Source organism: Psilocybe cubensis, chromosome 6 (assembly GCF_017499595.1).
Source record: "Psilocybe cubensis strain MGC-MH-2018 chromosome 6, whole genome shotgun sequence".
Taxonomy (NCBI): domain Eukaryota; kingdom Fungi; phylum Basidiomycota; class Agaricomycetes; order Agaricales; family Agrocybaceae; genus Psilocybe; species Psilocybe cubensis.
This window is the reverse complement of record NC_063004.1, coordinates 1893202-1919712: the sequence shown is the minus strand read 5'-3', so window position 1 is coordinate 1919712 and position 26511 is coordinate 1893202. Positions and strand designations below refer to the sequence as shown.

The 26511-nt window shown below is 45.3% G+C and overlaps 7 protein-coding genes across 7 annotated transcripts; 2 read left to right on the top strand and 5 right to left on the bottom strand.

The window, feature by feature from the left end:
• Positions 1-35: 35 nt before the first annotated feature.
• Positions 36-3996, bottom strand: JR316_0007106 (uncharacterized protein; the record flags this gene model as incomplete). Its single annotated transcript, XM_047892849.1, has 10 exons — positions 36-931; positions 988-1426; positions 1484-1842; positions 1893-2151; positions 2224-2560; positions 2616-2919; positions 2962-3349; positions 3405-3581; positions 3690-3793; positions 3846-3996. 10 exons carry the CDS (start codon positions 3994-3996, stop codon positions 36-38), a joined length of 3414 nt encoding a protein of 1137 aa, XP_047748131.1.
• A 1150-nt stretch (positions 3997-5146) lies between these two features.
• Positions 5147-8980, top strand: JR316_0007105 (uncharacterized protein; the record flags this gene model as incomplete). Its single annotated transcript, XM_047892848.1, has 4 exons — positions 5147-5185; positions 5329-5569; positions 5636-6641; positions 6694-8980. The coding sequence occupies 4 exons, from the start codon at positions 5147-5149 to the stop codon at positions 8978-8980; spliced, it is 3573 nt and encodes a 1190-aa protein (XP_047748130.1).
• A 245-nt stretch (positions 8981-9225) lies between these two features.
• JR316_0007104 (Pre-mRNA-processing-splicing factor 8) lies at positions 9226-18101 on the bottom strand (the record flags this gene model as incomplete). Its single annotated transcript, XM_047892847.1, has 34 exons — positions 9226-9282; positions 9336-9539; positions 9590-9907; positions 9971-10230; positions 10284-10327; positions 10376-10539; positions 10589-10794; positions 10852-10891; positions 10947-11059; positions 11116-11313; positions 11364-11404; positions 11460-11530; positions 11589-11945; positions 12002-12034; positions 12094-12222; positions 12273-12298; positions 12354-12421; positions 12474-12660; positions 12714-12862; positions 12923-12985; positions 13039-13276; positions 13326-13413; positions 13464-13717; positions 13771-14418; positions 14545-14728; positions 14780-14812; positions 14862-14904; positions 14954-14979; positions 15030-15160; positions 15210-15278; positions 15337-15413; positions 15464-17799; positions 17852-17943; positions 18002-18101. The coding sequence occupies 34 exons, from the start codon at positions 18099-18101 to the stop codon at positions 9226-9228; spliced, it is 7047 nt and encodes a 2348-aa protein (XP_047748129.1).
• A 226-nt stretch (positions 18102-18327) lies between these two features.
• Positions 18328-19598, bottom strand: JR316_0007103 (F-actin-capping protein subunit alpha-2; the record flags this gene model as incomplete). Its single annotated transcript, XM_047892846.1, has 7 exons — positions 18328-18402; positions 18460-18681; positions 18729-18825; positions 18876-19016; positions 19069-19121; positions 19205-19285; positions 19338-19598. The coding sequence occupies 7 exons, from the start codon at positions 19596-19598 to the stop codon at positions 18328-18330; spliced, it is 930 nt and encodes a 309-aa protein (XP_047748128.1).
• A 319-nt stretch (positions 19599-19917) lies between these two features.
• JR316_0007102 (Isocitrate lyase) lies at positions 19918-21798 on the bottom strand (the record flags this gene model as incomplete). The annotated part of the gene is made up of 6 exons (XM_047892845.1): positions 19918-20031; positions 20085-20222; positions 20275-21299; positions 21352-21467; positions 21520-21683; positions 21739-21798. 6 exons carry the CDS (start codon positions 21796-21798, stop codon positions 19918-19920), a joined length of 1617 nt encoding a protein of 538 aa, XP_047748127.1.
• Positions 21799-22536: 738 nt separating this feature from the next.
• On the bottom strand, positions 22537-24346 carry JR316_0007101 (UDP-N-acetylglucosamine--dolichyl-phosphate N-acetylglucosaminephosphotransferase; the record flags this gene model as incomplete). Its single annotated transcript, XM_047892844.1, has 7 exons — positions 22537-22611; positions 22669-22915; positions 22979-23167; positions 23224-23551; positions 23604-23817; positions 23869-24019; positions 24081-24346. 7 exons carry the CDS (start codon positions 24344-24346, stop codon positions 22537-22539), a joined length of 1470 nt encoding a protein of 489 aa, XP_047748126.1.
• A 194-nt stretch (positions 24347-24540) lies between these two features.
• Positions 24541-26382, top strand: JR316_0007100 (SET domain-containing protein 7; the record flags this gene model as incomplete). The annotated part of the gene is made up of 7 exons (XM_047892843.1): positions 24541-24637; positions 24691-24771; positions 24819-24890; positions 24955-25317; positions 25375-25429; positions 25485-25824; positions 25876-26382. The coding sequence occupies 7 exons, from the start codon at positions 24541-24543 to the stop codon at positions 26380-26382; spliced, it is 1515 nt and encodes a 504-aa protein (XP_047748125.1).
• Positions 26383-26511: the final 129 nt, after the last annotated feature.

Genomic DNA, 26511 nt, shown 5'->3' with positions numbered 1-26511 from the left:
GAATTCTAGTAAATAAATACAGTATGGTTTTACTTCTATCGAAAGTCCAATGTTATTTGACCTGGATATACCACAGATGCTTGCCTGCTACGTCGAGGTGAACTAACACCTCCAGAAGATGTTCCTGCTGAAGCATGTTGAGGCAAACTGACACCCCCAGAAGGTGTGGCTGCTAGAGTAGGGGTGCCCAAGGGGCTCTGGGCATGTTGTCTCAAGGCGGCTGTTGGTGTTTTGGTTGGTTTGGAAGTACTTGATTGGGAGGCTTCTCCTACCTTCCGTTGAACAATGGCTTGAGCCACACTTCTTTGAATTATAGCATCTTCGTTTAACGGGGCAGAGTGGAGGTGAAAACTTTGGAGATGAGCAGCATCGCGCATTTGACACATATTGAGGAGGAGCATATCATCCAATGAGTTTTGATGCAGTATTGTTGCCTTAGTCTGATCAGTTTGTATTTGCTCTTGATAGATGTATTGTAGCCCATTTGCCTGGCATCCATGACGTTGACAGTCATGTTGAGTATTTACGGTGCAAAGAAGGCAACTCCACGGAATGAAGGACCATTCCTGCTGAAGAATCAGACGGAGCATAAAAACTGGCTGCAGTTGTCCAGCAGGCAATATGTGCGACGGCGGTTGGTGTAAAGCTGTTTGAATAAGAATACCATCGGGCCGGTTTTGAAGATGGTTTGGAGAGCCAACCTGCTGCAAGATCTCTCGAACACACCCTATCAGAGGCGGCTGGGATGGATGAATTTGGGCAATGACAAACTGTCCTATGGTGCATAGATCCTCGTTTCTCAGATAGACCTGGGAATTGGTTACATACAGTTGTTGGCTGGCTGCAGTATTGAGCACAATGTTGGGAAGCTTTTGGCCACATAATGTGCGATGAAATGGTTGAGGATCTGTGCCATTAGATTTGCATGAACCTAGGCCATTGCATTAGACCGCTCACTAGTAGTATAGATTTGTAAATATAACTTACCAGCCTTACTGGCAGCAGGTTTCTGCAGTCCCAAATAGCTAGCTGGTGTTGAGTCTGGAGCATCAATAAGGTGAAGACCTCCAGGTCCAGCAGTGCGCCACTCTGAATTAGCCACATTTGTTGGATCCTTTTTCCAAGACTGATAAAGCTCTTGTGGAAGAAAAAAACCACCACTAAGAAGATGGCGAATCCGATTGCCTTGCGCAAAGCCACGGGCAATATCATGTGAAGGTGCTTGGTGATTACTGTGAATGCTTTTTGCACGGATAATAGCATTGAATGACTCAAACGATTCCGTGGCAAACAATATTGCTGGCCCAAACCGACGGACATGTTCTGGAAGATGAAGAATAATGTGAAATTTGGTTTTGTTAAACCACGCGCAGGTCCATGTTGCCGTTTTCAACAAAAAGTATTTGATGTCGGCCTCTAATCTGGGCTAAAACATGATTTAATTTAATAAAACAATTTAAAGAAAGACACAATGAAGACGCACCAGGTACTCATCAATGTTAGAGATTGCTGGCTGCCAAATAACTGGAACTAACGTAGATAGGGACACCCATGCATCATAAACCTCCTGAGAAACCATGTTGTAGATGACAAATGGCGCTACTTGAGCAATAATTCGGAAATCGCGACCAGTTAGTGACCCGGCATAGTTCACTAGTGTGGAGCCATTTAATGTGGGTATACCTAGACCTGCCACACTGAGGCTGTTTAAACGAATAATCAAAGTTTGCTTTTTAGCAGGAGTAACCTGATTTTGAACTAGGTCTCTCCAAAAATATTTAACGAAACCCAGCAATACAACATGCAGAATTTTGACGGGAGTGTCCTGATGAGGATCCAAGCCTGGAATATAGATTTAGCTAGTAAATTAAAGCAAAATATTTCAATCGCACCAAGTTTCCATACGGGACTTTTGATGTCTCCAGGAAGCTTATCGACAGCCGCTTTAAGAGCTTTTTCCTTTGCCTGAGTAGAAACTTTTCCCTTATAAGATTTGAAAAGCTTTTCAATAAAGAAGTCCTGGAAAACATCCTTGATGCCAGTTTCCGTTTTTGCAGCTCTAAGTTTTGATTTTGTGCCAATCATCTTAGCTTGCTCCAAAAAAGAGTCAAGAGTAGCCATAGTCTCTTTCTTGCGACGCGGTTTGCCAATCTTAGAATCAAAGGTGATTAAAATATAAATTGTTATAAAACAACTTTTACGCACCTTTATAAAATCACTAACCCTTCGAAGCATTGACTCCATAGACTCCTTGTACCTCCGCCGTTTGTGAGAAGGCCGTGTGAAGGTATCTTCAGAATCAACATCACTATGGATTGAAAGGGTAGGAAAGTTGGGTCGAGCACAACTGTCATGTGGAAGATTTTTGTGTGGGCATTCTTGACTGTCAACTCCTTTGGCCCAGCAAATCTGGCAAAAATATTTCCCTTGCATTCCAATATGACAAGCAAACTCGCTATGCATAGGGTTGTCACCCAGAAGTGCAAATACAGGTGGAAAAATCATAACGGCCTCTTTGTGTATACAGTCCCATACCCAAATACCATGTTTTTGAGCCAATCTAAAGTTAAAATGATTAGAATATGTGCAGCAAATATAAGATAGTGACAACTTACTGAAGTTGATCAACCACACCATCAAGCATTTCTAGAGGTGGCGCAATATCTGAAGTGCATAGAAAATGGATATTGTATTCTTGTGAACTCTTTTTGCGAGGAAGACCAGCTAGAATAAATAGGTAGCTGTTGTGCTTATTCCACTTCTTGGACTGGTTTCCCGACGTATCGTCACAGTACATCCATAGCGGCAGAGAATAGACTCGGTATCCCTTTGCTAATACACGCCAACGATTGCCAATAGTAGGATCTGTACGTGTCCATTTCGACAGCCCAGGCCCCGAATGGATCGCACACCTGTTTACTTATAAGAAATTGAATAAAATATATAAAATATAGTCCATACCAAATATTCGTGAAGGGTGTGACAAGTTATACAACAAGTGATCCTTTGACAACTGAATAAAATTCTTTAGCAATTGGCTTTGCGTGATTTTGATTTCGCGATCTTCGGACACAACCCAACCACTAGGAGTATCTTCCATAAGCCAGGCTTTGGCATAAAATACACCTTCTCGGAGAAACCATTGAATAGGAATGCAGCAACGTCCATCAATCAGCATAGTTGGTTCAAAGATGAAAAAATCATTATTATTGAGCCGTATCATTGGAGTACCATCCTCAGGATTGATTTCACGCAGCCAACCCGAAGCTTGATAGGTTTCGCTAATCGATTTGCCCGTATCTTCAGGATAGAAGTAAAGGAACGGTCGGACTTGAGGATTAGACATTTCCTATTCAGATTGGTTAGAAATCAAAAGTATTCATTTGTAACATATAGATTCATACCTGGGCAAGAATTTGAGACAGAGAATTTACAAAGTATACATTGCCCAGCTTGCCCTTGTACTCCTTCGTCTCAATTCCACACAAATTCTGCAATGCCTTGTTAATGCCTTGCATAGCCTTAACGCTAGGCACATCGTTGACGCCATTGATACGCAGTAGCCAGAGAAATAAATCCAGCTGACGACGTGAAAATAGTGATCGTGGAAGGTGCATCAAAACATCAAGAGAACAAGTCTGATTTATTGATTGAGCAGAAAATCTAACCGATGGCAGGCAAAGACTCACAATTTTATCAATCCACAGATACCATTTTCGAGCTTCAGCCGGGTCGGTGTGAATACCGCGCATACGTTTTCGGGGCAAAGATTCATTATCAACTTGTTCAGTGTCTGATTAAAAGTTAAGGACTCAAACAATATGCGCTATTTAGACGTTACACACCTGAATTGGCTTGCTCATTGCTACTCTCAGAAAGCGGAGGACTGCCACCACCATCATCAGATCCATCACTCTCGTTATTAGAATTTAGAAAATCCAGAGTAGCTTGACATATTTGGGCAGACGCAAAGTCGATGGGAGATGGATCCGACATAATTTCATCATCGTTGAATAGATTCCAGTCAATCCTGGTGAGTGGAGAGACCGTCGACAAAGTGGTTGAAGAAGGTGCAGCCGAGACCCTAGAAAGGCGAGGGTCATTGGCAGGATACAAAGGCTGGTGTGGTTGACGAGATGCAGACACAAGAATTGCACGTAAGGCGTCCTCTAACAAAAGGGACTTGTTAACCGGTGGCAACGAGGTTTGTGAAGAAGCAGAGGATTTCTCTTTGGTATGAAATGCCTGCAGAGCTGTTTGGTGTTTTGTGGTGTTGAAGTGCTCATTGAGGTGGTGTTTTTGGCGACCTTTTGTATCTTGACAGACCCGGCAATAATAGAGTGTTTGACCGTGTACAACTTGTCGTTGAACGACTATTCTTAATTCAGCCGAGTAGTAAGGTGGACCGAGAGTGATGTCACTAACCAGCAGGGTCAATGCCGAAGACCATTATTAGGCTGCCGTCAAATTAGCTGCCACAAAAAAAAAGAATCAGAACACGACTGTGGTAAGGAAGTGGATTTGAAGCTATAAAACAGAGACTCATTGACGCACTGGTTATTTTGTGATTTTTAACGCGGCTAAACACATCGCCGACGGATGCTAATTTTCAGTATTAAATTTGGTTTTATTTTGTAAATCTAAACGTATTTATTTGTAACTCCGATCGACGCCAAAAAAACAGTGGCGAAGGTCCCGCCGTGTACGTTCCCTCGGGATTTTCTGTTGTCTGAGGGGTTTGGCGCGTTGGGCAGTGATTTTAACCCTTCAAGTCGAGAGTCAAATGCGTGATCTGTCGCCAAGTTGTCTAGACGCCGCAACAGCTTCAATGCACACGAAACACGGATATAGGACAAAGAGGCTTTGGACAGAAATGACGGGAAACGACATGGAAGTAGGCGCTATAGGGGCCCTAGAGTGGCCCTGGGCCAAGTCTAAGGAACAAAATTTGCAAAGGAAGTATTTAAGGGAGAATTAACAAGAATTTTAGTTTGTCAAGCGAGAATGAAGTAATGATTGAGGCACGCCAATGATATGTCACATTCGGGGCTCAAAGGATCTGCTCGACTTTTTTTTGTAGAAATGAATACTTGTTCATTTTAGGAATAACGGCGTTGTTTAATCTAGCTCTATTACTGTGAGGTCAATGTCTTCTGGAGAGTTGCTGTCCAATGGGACAACAGTGGTGAGTTTCTTATTTAAAGAACAGTTATAGTTAGTCCGCGACGGCTGGATCACATTCGAATCCATGGTGGCATAGGATAACCTATCAGAATATGATGGTCTCTATTTCATCATAAATGTTTCTCTGACTCTCTGCCTCTACAGCTCATCACTCGCACCTCCGCCCCTGGCTCCCCAACCTCACCCACTTTACCCGGAACGCCTTCACCGGCTCTGGATCTTTTCCCACTCCGTCGTGGTGCCACCCAGGACGGTCAACGAGGCATGAAGACTGCCAAGAATGCAGAACGTTCTATCGGGGCCAGGACTCCTCCCCATCCAAAGCCAACTGATAAAGGCAAAGAGCCTATTCGAGGGGGGCATACAGACACTGTGTCTAACTTTGGTACGAGCTAAAATCCACTTTAGTTGCTAGAGTCAATTATGACTGGTCGCTGAATGGAACCTCTAGGCAGAGAAACCTATGTCTCTGCGTACAGCGGAACGTCTCCTTATTCATCTCACGGAAAGACAAGGCCTTCCACTGCGGATGGTACCCTTAACGGACGCAGCAAATTTCGAGGAAGTCTACTGGTGGCTGCTTCAGACGCACTGGGCTTTAAATTTGGGCGGCGAAGACCTCAATCTGTTCGCCAACCCTCCAGTCCCATAATTCTTCCGGACGTAATCGAAATTAGTGCACGTAGAGACGAGGAGGATGAAGAGCGCAACCATCTACGACAGATGGCTGCACAAGCTATTGGACTGGGTCCATTTTTGGTATCACCAGACAGTCAGTCGCGTGAAGATAGTACTACGGATGAAGATGACGACGGACAACCTCCTGCATCAGAATTGCGACTAGGATATCCGAGTAAATCTGAGTCTGTTCAAAATATCGAAGCGCGGTCTCCAGAAGGATCCAGTTTGTCAGTGGGTCTCATTTCTCAGCAATCTCCACAAGGAGGAAGGTATCGCTCAGGTTCAGTGGCCCACGCTCGATCGAATTCTATGACTATAGCACCGATACCCCCATACCCATCAACGGTATCCGCCCTTATGTCCTTCAAGCAATGTAATGGGGTGTTCCCAAAATATTACCCACCTTCTTCGTTGCGCATATTTGCCCTTTCTAAGAACTGGAAGAGCCGTTATTTGATTTTGTCAACACCCGCTACACTAGTAACACGAGGACAAGGCCCTGCGGTTTCCTACTTGCACCTATTCAAGACTTCAGGTCTAGAAGAGAAGGAGTTGGAAAGGTTGGAGATCAATGAGGATAGTGTCGTTTTTGTTTCCGAGGAAGAAGTCGGGGGCAAAAGACATGTCATCAAGGTCGGAGGTGCAGACGTTGGTGCGATGAAGAAAGAATATACCCATGAAGAAGGAGGTCATACTATGTGGTTGTTGCAGATTCCTGACCAAGTTGAGGCACAGAAATGGATTACTGACATCAAGAACGCTATTCTTGGGCAACGGTAAGAACGGTTTCCCTCTTACTGCAATATCTATATGTTGACAATGTCATAGTACCGTCAGAGCTGGATTAATACCAGCACATACATTGGGCCACAATGAACCTCGAGGGGATATGGATGTTATGCTTACTATACGGGCTCAAAATTTAATTACATCACCCAATCCCAACACAAGATCACCACCGCCGATTACCCCTATAAATACCTCCTTCACTGAGTCAAAAGGGACATATGCGTCCTCGATTTCATCTCACTCCCTGCGCTCACAAACAACTGTCCCCAAAACACCTACTACCGGTGCTGTATCAACATTAAAGGGTCTTTTCTCGAATTCGCGCCCGCGGTCTACATCTAGGGCAGCATCCATCGAATCCGAACGACAAGCTGAAAGAGAGGGCTACGAGGAATCGTTTACGAGCATGGGGAGTAATCTTCTAAATATGCTCCGTTCAAATACTCCAGATACACAATCCATCAACACTACCATAAGCACGCCCATAACGCGTTTACCGTTCTCTGGTCCAGTTAGCCCACTCGACCGTCGAATTGATAGGAAAATTCTCTCAGAACATCCACCTATTCAGTGGGCTAGTGTTGAACCAAACCCGTCGTCATCTGTACCTGTAAACAGGACCACCAGGGGTTTCTCTGTAGGTGCAATGTCATTGCAGCCTCCTCCACGAAAACGTTGGACATCAACGACTTCTTCTATTGCCAACCAGGATGCCACGGCCGAAGCTATTGGAAACGATAGATCTCGCCGGACGAGCCTCACACAATCTGTAATGTCTACTGAACGAGCCGAAACTGAGCCTCCATCGAGTCCAGGTCATTTGTCAGCCTTCCAAATCGGTACCCCTGAACAACGCCCACGGGCCCCATCCCTTCAATCAGTTTCGACTTATGCATCAGCAGATAATGCGATGAGCATGGAACAATCAAGTTTGAGCACAAAGCGAAGTTCTGGTGCAAGAAGTGCACGACGGTGGTCACGACAAGGCGTCCTTCCAACTCGACTGACTCCTCCAAGTGACCCTCCTCCAGCCATTCCCATTGTGTCTATTCCATCCGTTACGCCCTCATCCACATCTGAACGAGCGAATACACCGAGTTCGGCTCAAAGCAGCGATAAGAGTGTTGTCTCTAATTTACCAACGTTCAACAAGAGAGCGTCGGGTTCGTCTGTACGCAGTTTCGTCTCTTACAAGACATCCCATTCTACTCCCAGCTCGACGACTGCTAATTCCAATTTTAATTTGGGTACCATCACTGCTCGTGGAGCGTCTCACAGGGCATCTATGCCCCCACCCCGCCCTGCACCCACATCTGCTCTTCCTCCAGCTCCTATTCCCGTTGAACCCTCACAAGATATATTGAAGCCATTGGAAAATGTAGCGATATCCTCCAAATCATCTTTCCGCAACTCTGTAGCCCATCGTGGGTTCAGATTATCGACAATAGCAGCCCCTAAACCCCCACCATCTACCACCCTTCCTCCACGTCCTGATGAACCCGAGTTCCAATCGCGCCGACGCTCTTCAAGTGGCGGCAGCAGCATTAATGTTATCCATACGCACAGTCCACAACTAGAGACCATTCCCGCATCACCTATACCCCCAGCTAAACTTATTAACCCATTCCCTCCTCCCAACGGACCATTACCTCCAACGCCACCTATTCCACCTTCATCACATAACACACCACAAGCTATTGTAACGACTAAACGTGCCACATCTATTAAGGAACGCCTACGAAAAATCAGTGCTCCATCTGGATCTGGAAACCAACAACAAGCAGCTCGCGCACAGTTTACACGACCCCCAAGCGTTTCTATTTCTGCCGGATCGCCAATTGTATCAACCTCGCCCCCTCCTACGCCCATTGGAGAGAAAATCACAATGTTTCAAAATGATCCTAGTTTCCTTCAAATGCATACCCCTACGATACCACCTTTCATCCCTCAGGCTCTTCTTTCTCTTCCCGTCGAAGACGAAGAAATAGCTGAGGTTACTTCACTTTCTCCACCACCACGACGGGGGTCCAAGCAATTACTAGAGACTGAGATGGAGTCTTTCAAGATATCTGTTCCCTCAGCTGGGGAGATTCAAAATGACCTACCATCGACAGATGCACCTCGACACCTTTCACTGTCACGTCCGGGATCCATTATATCAACTCGTAGTCGTCTTTCACAGGAAGCTATTGATGCAGATTGGGAAAGCCCGAGAGAGGAGATATCACCAGAACAACCTCCTTTCCAGGAGAGGCTTCCGTCGCCGATAGAATCATGTCAGATATCTCTTTCTCGACCAGGTTCTATGATTTCATTGGGAAGATGAATGTTTACCATTTTCTCACTGGCATTTTGTTGACTAGTATGTGTATTATATACCTTCCTACTCATCTCTATGGTCAGCTTTTAGTTTTACTCACTTCACTTCAATTCTTTATGTTGTATGCATACTCTTGGAGACCAAGGAATGAATGTTCACTAAAAAAAAGCATTACGGTTGTAAAAAGTACACAATGAAATAAAAAGTAAGATGCAAGTATAGTGCTACAACAGAAGACAATCGGGAAGCAATCAAGCAAAGCTATTTTCAACATCGGCACTGTCCTCCCCTTGCTCAAGATTGGCAAACTAAAATTTACACTGTCAACATTTACTTCACGATAAGACAGATAAGGACATACTGTGAGGAAAGCCGCTGGTCGATGTTCTTCAGCCCAGAAAAGCAAAGGAGTATCAAGAGTCATGGAATAGCTGAGGGTGGGAGACCACAGTTGTGTGAGACCGATACCATAGTTCCAGACTCGTCCTTCGGGAACGAGGGTCATCCCAAGAATGCGGTCAGAAAGAAGTAGTTGCACGCGATCAGACATATTCGGATTGAAACCCTATGGAAATGTCAGCAGAAAAAAAGCGAGAGCGAAGCAAATGAAATTACCGGAGGATTCATGGATGTATCTTGGTTCTTTCTTCCCCATTCAAAGCCAGGAACTGTCAAAGAATGAGCTGACAGAGAAACGGAACCTGGAGTAAAAGAGGCTGTCAAGCAGATGGAGGATGAGCCCCATTCAGGATGATCCGCCATCAGTTTGGCTTGAGCGGTGACGTCTTTCGGTGAAAGGTGAGGGATTTCGAGAGATTGTGTCTTAATCCATCCTAAAGGTTCGAGATCCTTGAGAAGGAAATCGTCCTTGGGCAGCTGTGAGGGAAGCTCGACATCGTTATTACTACCTCTCTGAGGAACCCAAGCAATGGCCTAATTAAGAAAGTCAATTTAGAAAGTCTGAGGCTGAACCTAATGGCAAAATAAAAGACATGCCTTGATCTCTTTGACTTGTTTATTATCTGGCGGCGACACTCCATACAAAAAGGCTGCTACTTGGGTTCGGAGGTCCGCAGCAGTGATAAAAGCACGGAGAACATTCTTCGGCAAGACGTATGTAAATGAAGCAGCATCGTCTTTGACATCGTCGTTCGAAACATAGATGTGTTGCAGGCGCAGAGGAAGATGTGTGGCAGAAATAGCACGCACACGCCAATCCGATTTACTACTGAAAACCTGTTGTTCATAGTTGGTAGCTGTAAAAAGGTTGTTAATAGATAAATAGCATGACAAAAGATGTCCGACATACTGGTCACTGTTTGTATCGTGTCTCCATGAACATTCGTAGTTTTCCTGTGACATATAAGTATTCATCTACAAAGATGATTTTCGATTTCTTACGTTTGGACAGCAGTGATCTGGCTCTGCGCTTCAGTACTCTTTTCCAATTCGGCCATTTGCTGGCGCTGGACTGAAGGTGCCGCGATTTCTTGACCTAAGATGATATCCCGAACTTCGCTCACAGTCAATGACGCGATGTTGACACTGTTGCGTTTGCCGAAATCCTAAGTGGGATGTCAGGGATTTTTCACGAATCATACAAGATATACGAACAGCAAGGATGAGCTCTTTCATAGCAATTTCAACTTTGATCCATTCTTCATCGCTGAGAGTTGGCCAAACGAAATGAGGCTCCGTGATTGTGGATTTATCAGGATGCAAGATGATTTTAGCCTTTTCATTGTTGACATGCAGGCCACGAAGAAGTAGAATTAACCGTGAAAATGCCGTATAACTTGAAATCGACTTCAGCCAGTCGTCTGCGGGTGGAAGTATAGTCAAATTGACTGTAGTGCGAAGATTCAGAAAAAAATTACCGTAAAGACTGAACAGAACCATTTGAGGCTGTGTGGCCCTCTGTTGCGTACTAGTTAAATAATGCGATGGGGGAAGTAAAGAAAAGCAGACAAACCAAAATAAGATCACCGAATTTCTCCATTTTCATACATGCCTGGAATGGCAACTGCAGTTCGCTACCCTTGATGACGATGTTAGGGAAATCAAGAAGATGGACCTCCAAAGGATCTGAAAAACAATGCGCGTTGAACAACAGGACAGATGAGCGGTGTGATATTACTGACCCAACATTCCCTTTCGAGTGACAATCACTTGTTTGGGTTGTTCTTCCACGGGAAGAGAACGGACCAAGGCCGCAACTTCTTCAGCAGTTTTCCATTTAGCTAATTGGCCAAGACGTTTCTGTCCCGCCCATACACTGGTGTGAATAATTTTGAGGAATAATTGACCAGACCGTGGATTGAAGATGAAGATAGCGCCATCTGTATAATTAATCAGTATTCGACCACTCTGAGAATTACTCCAGGCTTACTGATGGGTTTAGTAGTCAAATTACCCTCGAAAGTCTTGTGGCTGTTATACATATATCAGTATTAAATCAACAACATTGACAATGACTTTTACGAACATAGTTACACGATAAACGTTGGTGTCATCCACAAACCAGATGATTTGATTTGAGAACAGTTCCGAATAATTCTGTTCGAAGAAATGTCAATGGAATGCTTGACTGATATTAAGCATCGAATAGTCTTACCTGACTATTAAGGTACGGTTCCGTGGGTTCCGAAGAATATAACTGCAGACCCTTTCGGATGCGCTCTCGCAGGACGTGGCAGGCTGGATTCGCTTTCATGATCTTCGCCATCGCCTGTTGAATCAAGGGCTTCATTCCAGGGAACCAGTTTCCGTATGCGGACCACAAATTATAAGCCAAGTCCATGCCTATCATAACGCCGGTGGGGGAGGGATAAATACTCATAGAATCGGAAACATAATCCAAAAATTTGGCTCGAGTGTATCGTTCGATATCATGGGTATCGAAATCACCCCATCTCAACTGAACATCGATCCAGAATTTGTTACTTGTGGTTCCGTCAAGGACATCTTTTACCTGAACAAAGTTTAATTACCTTGGAACAAAGGAAGATGAGACTAAACAGAACTTACGTCGGTGACAAGTGAGGGGCGAGAAATGTTCCACTAATCATACAAATATAAGAACAAAATCGTGCAAAAATAAAGATGTAAGAATACAATACCTTATAGGCAGAGAAAAGAAGGATGTCTGCACATGATGAATTCATTTTGTAACTCTTACGAGGGTGGATTGTTTCCTTTTGGACGGTCTCGATTTGGAGAGGCTCCAATTCCTGATCAAACACTTGACACTGTAATCGGGATGAGCACCAACGTCTCTTACGAAGGAATATTAACTCACCAAGTCCATAACCACACTTTCATGAACTAGAATCCGTCAGTTTGGATCTTACAGCTTAAGATCGCACAAAATTCAACTTACTTTTCTGCCATAAGTGGGCACGGAAAATTTGGATCAAACTGATTTTAAGAGTAGGAATTTTTCCATGCCTGAGTAAAAGAGTCAAAAAACAGAAACATCAAAGGTTCTCAGATTCCTTACATGAAAATACCAGTGAGATCAAGTTGCACTTGGAAACCAACATACACATTGGCACGATTAATGGTTGGACTCCACCATAGGGTAAAGCGACGATTGGGGATTTGATTAAGACCTGACCGCTGGGCATTGGTCAACTTTTTGTATCGCATTGACTCCTCAAATCCAGACGCCTTCTCCCAGAAAAGACCTACACCATGATTAAGGAATTTTTCATGCGAAGGAAACTCGAAATTAACGCACCTTCCCAAGTTGGGAAGTACGTTCCTTTGAACAAGGTATGTTCAAGGATACCTTCTACACCACCCAGGGCGGCGATAACGTCCACTCGATAATTGTTCAGTTGCCAAAGTTTACCATCATGGCGCTGGGATGTCCACCAGAATGGATTACTTTTCGTTTAAAATAAAAAGGTCAGATGTGCAAGCTAGAACAATCAAATGGAAACGTACTGTTTCAATAACTGGTATTGCTTCCAGTCTGTGCGTACACGCCAACCGCGATCGTAAGCCAGACTAAGCCGTATACAGATCAACTTGGGAAACAAACACTGGTATGTGCAACTTACGTGTGTCTGTCCTTCTGGAACAAGGTGTTAATACGAGGAATACCTCTGTCCCAACTATCTTCCAAATCTTCCAGAGTGAGGCGACGGTTTTGGGCGTTGGCTTCCTTCCTCTTCATCGAGTACTCCGACCAGACACGGGCGGAATCCAAAAATTCAGCCTCCCATGGTTGGAGATAACGATATAAATTGGGAATCAGTTGATCTTCCTCGTGAGTCATGCCAGCACGGAAGTGAGTAACTGATGGCCTTTTAGTATAATCAAGTTGGCAAAAAGTTAAGTCACCGACCTGCGACGTCGGTTTGCTTTGACCATCGAAGGTCGCTCTGTGGAATCAGGACATGTCCCATTGACAACATTCCAAGACCTCCCAGCTCCTGAAATAGAGGTAAATAGCTTATATGTATAGCACAGAGGCAAATCTGACCTTTGGTGTGTAGAAAACCACGGGAGGGAAACGAGAAGGCATTTTACTATTGAGACCAATTTTAACGCGAGTCTGGATCTTATTTTCAGCCTTGACCAAAGAGTCTAGGAGCTCATTGGTGTGTATAACGGCTTCGCGATAGTAAGTCATGAGACCGATAAGTGCTGTGTTCCACTTGTTGACAATCTTCGAGAATGTTGTCGAACCGGAGCTCATCAAAACCTGCCTAATGCGATTGTTGAACTGTTGAACACCTGCGACACAAGGGGTTAGTTTAATGGCATTGATTATTGCTAATCATATATACCTTCATCTGAGACCCTCAGGAAGGCTTGAGCGGTCCGTTCCTTCGACTGCTCGTTGGTTAGGTTCCATACTGCATCCTTCAACGAGAACTGCTCTCCCGACATGGTTCTAATCTTAGGTAGAATGCGTATTTCAAAGCCACACATCGAGAACAAGAGTTGGGGATTGTTCTGGGAGTAAACACTGACGAAAGTATCTTCCCATTCAATGGTGGTCAACGACCGGGGCAAGCGCTGTTTGATATTCCAGAAAACTGCACGTCCAAGATTGACATCGTGCTTTATCAACCGCATTCGGCAATCTCGAGGCCAGCATCGTTTGTTGTTGTAACCGATGACATTATTGTTTGTGGGATCGGGATTCGCAGAGAGGTAGCGCTGAATTAGATCGCGCGCTTCGTCAGCGGTAAACCTAAACAAAATATGCAGGCGGTCAACATAGCGAGAGTAGAGTCGAATGGGGTGTCGGGTTTCGGTAGCCGAATCACGGTACTGTAAGAAATTGTTGGGCATCTGAGGTGGGCCCGCCATTTCACTAGCGCGTTGCAAGCCAAGGATGAGCAAATCAAGGACCAAGCCGTAGTATTGGAAAACAAAGGCGGAGAATTGGAGACCACGAATCAAACCAAATGCATTAGTGTGGGCCATATCTGTGTGCATGTATATGAGAAAAAGGAAATTTGCTGACGTTGAAAGGATAATTACCCTTGTAAGTTAAAGCTAAAGGAAGAGTAGATCAGTTTATTGCCCGGTTTTATATTTGAAACTGGCCTTACTGGTATTGTTTTTGGCCGTAATGTAGTCCGCCAGATTGTGGTCGAGGATCAACCGTAGAAGTCGATTGAGAAGGGTAAGGTCAATCTTCTCGTAAACCTTTGAAAGGACAGTTTCCATGAGCACGTTACACTCTCCCTCACTTGTTTCCCAGATGTCAGTTAAGTTATTTATTCCTTGGCACCACTGAAAAATGTTATCAGCTAAGTGAGCAATATGAAGGAATCAAATTCATACTTTGTACACGAGCAATGGAGGTGGCTCGGTATCCTGCAAACCTGGTGAGAATTTGACACTGTTACTCCAGAGAATCACTTACAGCAGGTTTGATCCAAGCCGGGAAAAGACCTCGTTTATCAGCCCTGTGAGAACAATTAGTGATGGAACGTTGGTATACGAAAAGAAGCATACTCGAAGAAGAGGAATTGATCGAGATACTAAAATTATAATTCAGATTGATCCATGATGCAAAAAGGCATGTACTTACGGCGTCTGTAATTTTTTCTACTGGCTCAATATCGTAACAAGGGATGAGTTTGTCGTAAGTATCGAAGAACTCAATTCCGGCTTCCTTGAACGCTCGTTGGGTGAGCAAAAGACGTTTGATACGAGAAAGACCTGTGGCATAAATGTTAGACGTTTGTATTGCATGACCAAAGGCACTTACACTCGTGAGGATTATCATAGGCTTGTTCGATGAGCGCCAGCTCCTCACGCTGCGATTGATTGAGACGTCCTGTTGGGGAAAAAATACCAAAATGAGAAAATGAAAAAATGTGAGATGTGTATCTTACCTTTTACGGAGTAAGCTTCTTTCAATTTTTCCAGTGCTAAAACTAAAAGTTTGGTATCGTGCTTGTAGGAAAGAGGACTATCACAACAGATTAACACCGGGCACAACAAAGCAACAAAACAACATACGGGAAGGGAATGGGTGCGAATTTCCTGCTCTCAAGCCAGTGGACCGTCGCTGTGTAAATAGCAACTGCTTCCTCTGCACTGATATATGGACCATCTTTAAGATAACCGTGCTGTCTCTCTTGCTCGGCCTTCAGATATAAACGAGTGAGACGGCCAAGATTCTTCTTGACGACAGCCTTGTCCACGGTAGCGCCACGACGAATACGTTCCCGATTATAGTGAGCCACAGAGCACCACCAGTCGGCCTTGCTCTTAATGTATCGAAGAATGATGTTTTCGATAGCAGTAGGCATACCAGGTACTTTCCAAGGTATGTTAGCTTTCCAGCACCGCCAAGCCTCTGAAAGATGCTGCAAAATGGTCTTGGATTTATTTTGCTTGATAGACTCTGGCATCATGTCCAAAATATCGTGCATGACAGCCGCCCGTAGCTCAAGATCATAATGGGACTCGACACGCTGCTTCGTGACTGTTTTTGCAACACCTTTACTGTTTCTGCCTTCGAATTGACGAGCGAGCAAGTTGCCTAGCCATCTCTCCAAAAGAGGCACAATTCCACGCATAAAGAACAACCATACACGCCATCCAGGTGCCCAGAATCCACAACCAGGACCTTTGCCGACAGGCCCTGTATTGAAACGGTAGTATATCAAATGTTTGAGATCCTTGGTCATTCGCACTTGTCGCATAAGCTTGTACTTGTAACGGTACATGCCAGTCAGGGCACCGATATGCGCAAAAATGTACTGCAAGGCGTCGGCCAACTGAAAGGCATCCACGTTTCCAAGGCGGAATTGAACATGGGCGTCGACAACAAGTTTCGTAAGGCGAAGAATCTCTCGACACAAATGAAAAGCATTTCCGAAACGAGATTTCTTGCGCTCCTTCGTGGTGAGGGTCTTGACGGGTTTCAAGTTCATGTTGTAATCCAGGTGGAGGTAGTTCAAATTCTTGCGATGAATTAAAAGGTTGAGCATGTTATAACCTTGTCTACAGACTTGAAGACCTGCTTCGACCCAATCCAATTTGGTCGTCTGGAAGAATTTAGTCGCTTTAAGCTGGCGGAAGAGGTTCTTCTTCGACATCGCCTTTTCCGGTCGAGTCCTCAACTCATTTAGAACGAAGCACTTGAGGAGCTTCTGGTAGGAAACTCGAACTTTGACCGGTTGGCCAGGGGGGCAGTGTTCGAGGTACCAATTCTTAACAAGTGGCACATCCTGAGCCCTCCTCATGCGGCCAGATCGACGACCGTATGGTTCAGGGGCCCACCAGAGGGCAATACCATCAGCAGTCAAGTCGTTTTCAAGATCCTTATTTGCAAGGAAAGGTTCGACTTGTTCAGGCAAGACAAAGTTGTCTTCATCTTGATCATTTGGCCCAAAAATGCTATCTTCATGTGAGATGAGTGGTGCATTTTTTGGGACATGTCCACGAAGTGAAATTGGGTTGATAAGAGGGTCGAAATAGAATGCAGGTAAATCTGGATCATCCGTGCGAATGTATACATTCTTGGGATAGTGGTAAGGCGAAATGCGAACAGAACGAGGAAGCGAGTTGTATAGATGCGGGAATGCGACCTTGTATTCAGTTCTAATTTGTTGACGAATGATGACTTTATTGATATCGTTGAATTCATTCCAGTCTTCGTCAAACGTATCCATGTCACGATAGAGAGGTTCAAATTTCGGCCCACCAGGAATCGCCATGTTGAGTGCCTTAGCAGTAAAGAAGGCATTCTTGTCGAATAAGTAAGTGGAGTTTTTGTCGGCTTGGTCGGAAAGAAGGGTTCTTCCTAGACGGTACAAGTTAGCCATGACGGGAAGCGACAGTGACCAGTACTTGTACGAAGGCCCATTCACTGAAGCTGTGTCAATAAGTGGTTTGGGATCATAAAACCAATCAATGATTGCAGAATCTTCCTCTTCGTCGAGGTCCAACTGAATGGCCTCTAGAGGATCCACATCCAATACATTGTCGCCATAATCTAGAGGCGGCTCCTCGTCATCGAATGGTGGGAAACGCATACGCTTGAAATGCCTTCGATCCCTTTTTTCCCTACGCATAGCCAGCCACATGGTGCTCCACTGCGCATGGTACACAGGTTCAATGACGCGCGGGATCTCGTTGACGAAAGTGATTGCACCAGTGATATGGTACAATACGGGGACTTCACGAACTTGCTCCCAAGGATACGGAATGTTTTCCAAAAGTTTCATGACGGCGTGTGGAACATATTTCAAAGCACCAAGGTGAACTCGCTTGTCATTTCTAAACTTCCGGTTGCTCATGTCTCCATGATCCTTAATGATTTTGCGAACATGTTCAGGAGGAAGGTCCTAAAAGCAAGGTAAAAGAACAGACACGTTAAATGATACAAAGTGGACGCACCTGTTTTCCCATATCAACATATCCACCTTTCCTCTTCTCTCCGTATCTTTTGCGTTGCATTTGAACCCATTTTTGCGACTTTTGGGCAATGACTAGACATGTTGTCACCAAGTCAGTATGCACGTTTATGAGAATGGGTAAGTCCCAGACCTTCAGCTGGGAGACGCGACCCAGATGCTTCATTTGCCGGCGCAGCCATCCCTGGAGGCGGCGGCGGCCTAAACCCTGGAGGAGGAGGAGGGAAACTCATCCTGTCAGTTGGTCGTGATGAGTGGTCGAGGAAAGAATTGGTAAGATGATGTAAGCACAAATTCAGATCCGTTATGGTGTGTGCACGGACCCTGTATAACTTTGCCGTTTATATCTAATCACTTTCAGTCAAGTAAAGCAGTGGAAAATATATAGATTTTAATCTTTTTTATGTACTGCAATAACCTACAAAATGTACAAAGTATTACCTAGCTCACGTTGACTGTTCACTCATCAGCCTGACCACTAGGAAGAGCGTTCTTATTTCCTGACAGCTCTGCTCCGAGTTTGTATCCCATGACCTGGATGTATGATATAAGTCAACAAATGGAGGTTATATCACTCAAATTTGACTTCACCTTGTCCCAGTCTATTTTTTGACGTGTAAGAGGCAATGCGCGCCTCAGACCCTTGAACGTTTTTTCACCCATTTCTTGATATGTCTCGCCCAATGACATTTGATACTTTCCTTCTTCAACTTCAATTAGTGCCAGGATTTTCGATGCAGTAGTACTCGGAGTGGCCGAAATAGCTGCAGGGGGGAGCTCGAAGGTAACGGTATGAGTAGTAGCAAGTTGCACCTGAAGGAGGTATTAGATATTGCACCGACGGCCACCAAACTACTCACGTTTCCTTGTTCGTAATAATGGATGTTGATTAAGATTCGTCCAGACACTTGCTTTGATGTTAGGTCAATTGTGTACTCTGACCGCCATCTTCCAGACCTGCCTCTGAGTTAGGGGTACAACCGAGCATTCCTATTGGTAACACTAACCAAAAATTGCTGGGGTTGTATTTATTTGCAACGATCTGGAGTACGAAATGGTCGGACCCTTCCCTGGGCGCAAACACGGACGTTACACCTTCGGTGAAGTGTGCCTTCAAATAGTTCAAGGAAGCTGCTTCAAGGGCAGCACTATGGTGATGACAAGTAAGTAAGACAGCATAAATTAACATGGATGACCTACCGAATCGGTTCGTGTTCTTCAACTACTTCGATAGGTCGAGGATCAGAGGCTTCCTAGGTCAGGAGAATAAATGTAAGGTAGAGAAACCACGATATCATCTGTACTCACAAGACTCAAATGATCAAAAACAAATGACAGTTTTAGACCGTGGGTCCAAAAACCTTTCCTCGCCATCGGATTCTGAAGGTCCAACACGAGCGGCTTCGCTGATGATTGACTGGTAATCAGCGTGTCAATGGACGCGCTCTGAGATTCTCATGTAGACACACTTGGTGGTTCGTTTCGGGGACATCAACAACAGTGAATTGTTCAATATTGTATTCCCTTAGCGCAGGTTGTATTCCTTCCTGCAGTAGATCGTCGTCCGATATAATGTAACGGATATCTGAGGTTGCATTCATAATCAATATACCAGTTTCATGTAAAGGTTGAAGAGACTGAACAGCACCATTCAACACATCATTGATTTCACCAGGTGGTGACTGAAGAAGAAACTGTGAAGCAGCTTTAATGCGATCTGTAGCGTCCATTACAAGATGGGGTATCCGATGTACGAAGTAGCTTGGATTCTTGCAATTGAAACCAAGGTGTATGATCGGCAAAGACCGATCGTCACGTTTTTCCAAATGCCAACTGCCGCAGCACAGGTAAACTCGTTTGACGACAACGCTCTACTCAAAAGACGAAAAATGGAAACATCGATTTTAGTGTGGTTTACACCAAGGCCAGTTTTTATCAAAGTACATCAATTCTTTTGATTCCAGAATAAATTGCAATGCTTGATAGTATGTAGTACGTGCGAAATGAATACTTTTACAAATGGATCTAACTGATTAATGTAATGCTGCTTTACAGTTTGGCAGTGAACTGAGCTTCTGTTACCCCAGCGCCCATCGCAGAAGTCGAAGAAACACCCCCTGTGACAGTCTTGATCAAGTTGTCGGCGTAGTCAGCGCCACTCCACTATATACAAATGTCAGCGTACTCCTCAACCGCGGCACATTCACTCTGCATACCTTCTGGTGGGTAAGAACATCACAACCAATCTCTCGCTCTCTTCTTTGTACAAGTTCTACATATGCCTTCATACCAGTCTTGGCGAAATTTTGAGCGAAGATATCCGAGATGTAGGCGTTGGAGTGGAGTCCACCAAGCTAAAAACAACATGTCAGATACAGGAAATTATGAACGAAAAATTCGGCGCACTGTAATAAATTGCCAGACAAAGCCGAGTTTTCCCAACTCCCAAACGTAGTCCTTCATGTCATTATCTGTGAGGCCAGCGGCTTCCCAGTTGAATGAAGGGCTTAGATTGTACGCCAGCCAGTGACCGGGGCGGGCAGCATGGACACCGTGGGCGAATTCGCGCGCTTGCGCTAAGATAGGTTTCTTGGTCTCCATCCACAGCAGGTCGGCGTAGGGAGCAAAAGCGATAGCACGATGAACAGCGCACTGAGTTCCACCTTGGTAGCGGTAGTAACCTTCGCGAGTTCTTGGGCTATCCCAATCCCAGAATGGCACGGACTTCAGACCGAATTCTTTCTGGGCAATGGCGACAGCATCTGGGTACGAGACATTGGCGACGCGGGAAACAAATTTGTCTACTTTGCTTTTGCTTTCTCCCTGTTTGCTGAGGGCGTTGGCGAGAGTGGTCGAGAAAAGTTGCAGGTTGGCAGCGGCAATCCATTGATCTTCGATCGCCTGGAGTTGGTCCCCGTTCTTGCCTTGCGCCTCTGCCTCGACCATGACGGTGTTCAATGGTCGCAAGGAAGGGTTTGTAGAACCCAGAATGAAGGGGTGGTCTCGAGCATCGATGTTAGAGGTGATGAGAGTGGCGGCTTCAGAGTCGGTTCTGGCGATGGCCAAATTCTCTACGCCCATGATGTCATATTGGAGACGAATAGCGACGAGTCGGTTGATATGCTCTTGAATGGGTACCAGGACTTTTCCAGCCATGTGACCGCATTTCTTGGTTCCAGGTGCCTGATCTTCAACGTGAATTCCAGCAGCACCCTTCTCCACAAACATTTTGGTCAGCTTCATGACTGCAGTCAATCCACCGTGACCGGTGTCTGCGTCCGCGACGATGGGTCGAAGATAGTCGATGGCGGGGGTCTTGGCACGCTCTGCCTCAGTCATGCGAGATCGGGCCTCGCGTTGCTTTCGGTCGTGGAAGAGCTGAGCCATGAACAGGTGCTCAACCTTATTGGGCACAGTGTTTGATGGATAGTCTGAAGTACAGCGTCAGTGACTACAAGCTCCGGATTCGGGGAAACATCCTACCAGCCAAATCAGGACCAGGCTCGTTTGTGCTTGACGCCGTGCTTGACGATTGCCAACCGGAAACGTAGACGGTTTCAAGGTATTTAGCCATCTGGGTCACCTGGACGGGGTCAAGACTGGCGAAAAATCGTTCAGCTAATGCAGATTGACGGAGGTCATCACACTTACGCTCCGTAGGTGTGCGATGGTGTCCCTCGCTTAGCGTGCTCACTGAGCGTCGACCAGAGTTTTTTGCCTAGGACATTGGAAGGATATTGGATTGGGAGTGTTCCCCTCTTTGCAACAACATCGGCGGCAGTGTAGGGGCGGGTGACTCGCGCAAAGCGGGGGCTCTAAGAACGAAGACATCCTTCAATAACGTGTAAATATATTGAGAAAACTAAATACCTTCCACCATTGCTCGACTTGTGCGACTTCCTCGGCGAAACGTGCTTGCTCACTGGCCATTCTGGATGATGATATGGATAGGTTCAGAGGTGGGAGATGGGGTAGTTGTATAAAAGTGATTCACCCGCTTTCCTTGAATATGAATCTCTTTCTCCTCCTGATAATAACCGGTGGGGTGGGCGGAACATGTGATTCCGTTCCCTGACTCGGTCCTTGCCGTGCGGGGGGTCGTACATTTTAAACCCGTCGGCTCTCCACCTCCTAGACCTTGTACAGCGGGGTAAAGTAGTGGATGTACTTAAGCCCGTGCTTTGCGTTCTACGACTCTCATGCAAAGTTTCCCCAAAAAACTTAGCCAGTAAACACGCTTTATCTCCATACATCTCGAACTAGACTCCCACAATTCCCAGCACCTCTCATTTTCAGCATGGACTTACACGGACGAATGCGGGCATTCGGCGGGTTTTCGACTTGTTGGTGAGCGCTGCGCCAAGGTGTGTGTATTCGGAGGATACTCCCTGATTCTCCTGTTCCGTCTCAAAGGGCCGAGACCATGTGGGGGACATCATGGAGGAGACGATTTTGGAAGCGCTACCAAAAGCGCCTGATTAGGCGCAGGTTATGTAACCCACATTCGATGCGCCGATCGTGTACGTAAAAGAATTTCACATTCGACAAACGACAGTTTATTTCAGATTATACTAGTAGACTATTATTGACTTCTATGTCAAAAAACACGTTCTGACAATATTCAATTCGCTTATCGTTGCCGTTATTATGTGATCTCAGGCTCATTCGTCATCTTCTGTCCCCGTCGTAAACAAGTCCAGCAAGACCGTATCTAATAAAGAACGCAAGCATACTTCCGGCTACCTAGCAAGCGGGTTCAGCAACCGACGCACAGATCAACAATGACGACATAAAACTTACTTGTGAACAAATAAGAACTTGCACCAGATGCCTTTCATTCATCGGCCCGAGTCGAAGTAGGAAAACGTTCAGGATAGTGAGATTTGTAGCGTTCGTAATTACGCCGGTGCTCGGGTCCTTCGTCAATTTGGTGAGCCCCAGTAGCGCTAGAACATTGAGAACGATTGTTGTCAGCTTCGTCGGTGGTTTGGGAAACTCGACTTCGGATGCCGTTGAGGGATACAATAAATTAGTATCCCCGTCGAATCTAAGTGCCAGTCCGGAGGCTATGTCAGTCGCAAGCTTAAAGTTTAATAAATGACACCGCAACCTTGGGACCCTGTGTCGCGGGCAGGGAACAAGTCCAAACAATTGTGGACACGATAGAAGGAAATTAAATATCTGCGGGATGAAAAACAGTAACAGAGTCTTCGAAAAATGAGCTTGAATTCCAACGACCGCGAAAGCCATTCCAGTTACATAACACAGCGTGTCACCCGGGAACGCGCGTGCTGGATACCTGCGGTGGAGAATATAAGTATAACTTGGCACAAAACTAGAAGACGAAAAGCACACCAATTATGATACAAGAAGCCCAGGCAGACGGCCACTAATGGTAACATAAAGTACAGGCTAAATAGATGCCTTTCCACGAGTTCACGACTTCCGTGTGCCATTCCTGCGCTCCAGACGCCCCCAAATTCGACTTCAGTATGATTACCCAACAAGTGAAGGGGTATCCGAAATCCAACAGGCCATGGCAGATATAGTAGGTCATTGAGGATAACTGATATCGCAATGATGAGAGCTTGGCTAGTTTCGGAACCATTGATTCCCGCGAGTATATTTATGCTGTTTGTTGAGAAAGTTGAGAGCAAAGACATATATATATAATAAAGTGGACCTAATGAAATAACTGTCGGCGATAACATCCCTTCATATAATCATACACATACCCAGATTTATCAAAGTTCCAAAGATGAATCGTAGAGGAATCGGTACAACGACGTTGGTATTCCCATGTTCAGCATAGTAAACCATCAATAAAGGGATAGATGCAATTATCGGAATCGGAATCTTATGCCGCCAACGAATATCGAACACATCATCGAGAAATCCAAGTATGGTTGCGACGAGGAGTGAGAGAAGTGAGGAAAGGTATACAGAAAGCTGGTCCGGGTTAGCTTGATATACATAAGCTACAAAGCCATATTCTCAGACCTGGTAATGTGGAAACTCCACAACAGTTATGCCTTGGTGACTTTTGTTTCCATTAACCTGTTCCAAAATGGGTTTGGTGAAGGCGAATGGGATGAACAGTATCAATGAGAGTATGTAGATTGATGCGCAAACAAGTCCGAGACTTTCTGGTCTGCACTTTGACGGATGGTAACTTGTTCTTATATTGAACGCATACAGATAAATAAACGCACATCAGAGTTTCCTCTCTCGGTATTTTACTGTCATAAACCTTTAGCAAGTCCCGCCCGCTTAACCTAGCCTTAATAAATGTTGGTCCTAGAGCTGGAACTAGGTATATGGTCGCTAAGAACGCAAAAAGAGAGAATCCGATGGATGAATAGAGTGCAGGGATTGACGGAAGAGGCTCTAACAGAGGCCGAAGGATGAACCAAGACGCGACTGGCACTAAACTGAAGAGCAGAAGCCGCGACAGCGGACGTGGTCCAATTACTGGCATATTTTTCGTGGAGAGAAACCAATGAGGTTAAGTGGCCATTCAAGAAAAAGAATAAACGGTTGGTCGTCGTGGAAGGAAGAGCCAACGACGACGTGTTCGAAAGCAACTCTGAATTCGTGGCGGCCCGTTTGATCCGGACTCTTTTCCAATCACCAAGGTCGGTCCCGTCCGACTCCTTGAACTGTAATCTTTTCATGCAGCCAGAGGCAACTACATCGGCAGGCGCTGAGCGTCTCAACCCTTTAGGTTGTCTCGTAAAAAGTACGACCGATAGAGGCAGAGGTGTCTATGGTCAGCTTTTGTCTTTCCATTGGTTGGATTCAGTCGCAATAGCTCATGTGCAGCCTCTCGTTTTATACCCAGAAACACGATCATAGAAATTAGCCCAGTTTTGTTGTTCTCCAAGAAAGAGTATGAAGCACATGGTAAATGCCAACATGAAATTTACTTGGATAGAGCTCACTATGAGCAGGAAAATATACCCTGCTTGATCATTACACCTTCATTTGGACGGAGGGTAGAATGGCGTTGGCGCTAGGGCTCGGTACGTCTGATTAACATTGCCTCCCTTGGTATTCAAAAAATAAATAGATCCCCAATTTTTTCAGGGTCTCTGTTCAACCACACCGACCCTCCAAACGTGTCCTACATTCGCGACGCAAACACGGAATCTATCAAATACGTTGCCGCACGCGATATAGAAGCAGGAGAAGAATTATGTATCTTCTATGGTCAGAATCTGTGGTTTAGCCCAGCAGGACAACTGCCATCGAACAATGAGGCAGATCTTGATGACGGCTGGGGTGGTCTCTCTGCCGTTGAAGATAATGATGGATCTACCTCATTAAACCCTTCTACTATGAACCCTTATATCGAAGGAGATCCAGAAGAAATTATACCTGAGGAAGATCTTCCATTCGTCAGATTCAAGTTACCTCCAGAGGAAGAGGAACCCCATACCATTCGGACCAGTGAGTATCAACTATAAGATCGCTCTCGCCGTAAACTTACCTTTTCATGACGATCAGCGAAGGCGTGGGTTGTCGACGTTGCAGATCCGCGGCTGATAACAACACTGTTGAAGTACGTATCAACATTTCAAGAGTCAATGAAACTCTTTCTAATTTAGTTATCGAAGATGGATTAAGCAGGCAGGACTAGAAGGTCCTGAGTTAGGGCACCTTAAACGCATCCGAAAACACGAGGGAACTACCACCCTACTCTTGAGCATGGCACCGGAACCTCCGCAACTACCGAAGGACCTGAATCTCCCTGACCCTTACTTACTTTCTGTTCCGAGTTCCTCCGCGTTAACACTCCCATCTCTGAATCTAAAATCTGAACTATGGCCAACAATGTATACACCCCGTCGCAAGGACGAGCCGGAACCCTGGACGCGGCACAAATTAAGATGGGCATGGGATGCTATGAAAAAAACTGTCGATACTGCAATTAATGCTCAAGCGGAAAATGACGAGGTTCGTATAAATATCGTCTCGCAGTCAAGAAGATCTAACCGTCATCCTCAGTTGCCCGTGGCGGCCCATATTCCGACTCCTTATGTTTTTCCAGGTGCTACAGAGATCGAATCATCGGCGTTGTCGTTCCTTGCATCTGACACGCGGCGATCGACTCATCACCCTCTTCGGCACTCATCTATCAACGCTATCCGATACCTGGCAGACTACCGCGCATCTCAGGACCCTCGAAACGACAGACTCGAAAAAGATGCAGCCTCCTCCGAATCCTCGCTCGGAGAACCGCAAAATGGAACCAACTACCTCCTCACCGACCGTACCTTTTTTGTTACCCACGAACCATGCATAATGTGCAGTATGGCCTTACTTCACTCTCGTGTAAAGGAAGTGGTATATCTATATCCCATGCCTCTCACCGGAGGGTGTGGGGGCAGCGCGTGTCTTCCAACTCTTAAGGGCGTTAATCATCGCTTCTCAATCATGCAGTGGAAATTGGGCAGTGATTACGCCAAATTCTCGAACAAGACTATTGAGATTGATGCCAAAACGGATGCATAAGACCGGTACACATACAAACGATCTACATGTAGCTCAAGTCTTGTGAATTATTATCTAGATTTACCAGTCATTGTCGTAATATTAATACATAGCACAGCGTAGACAAAAAAAGAACCGAAAACTTGTTAC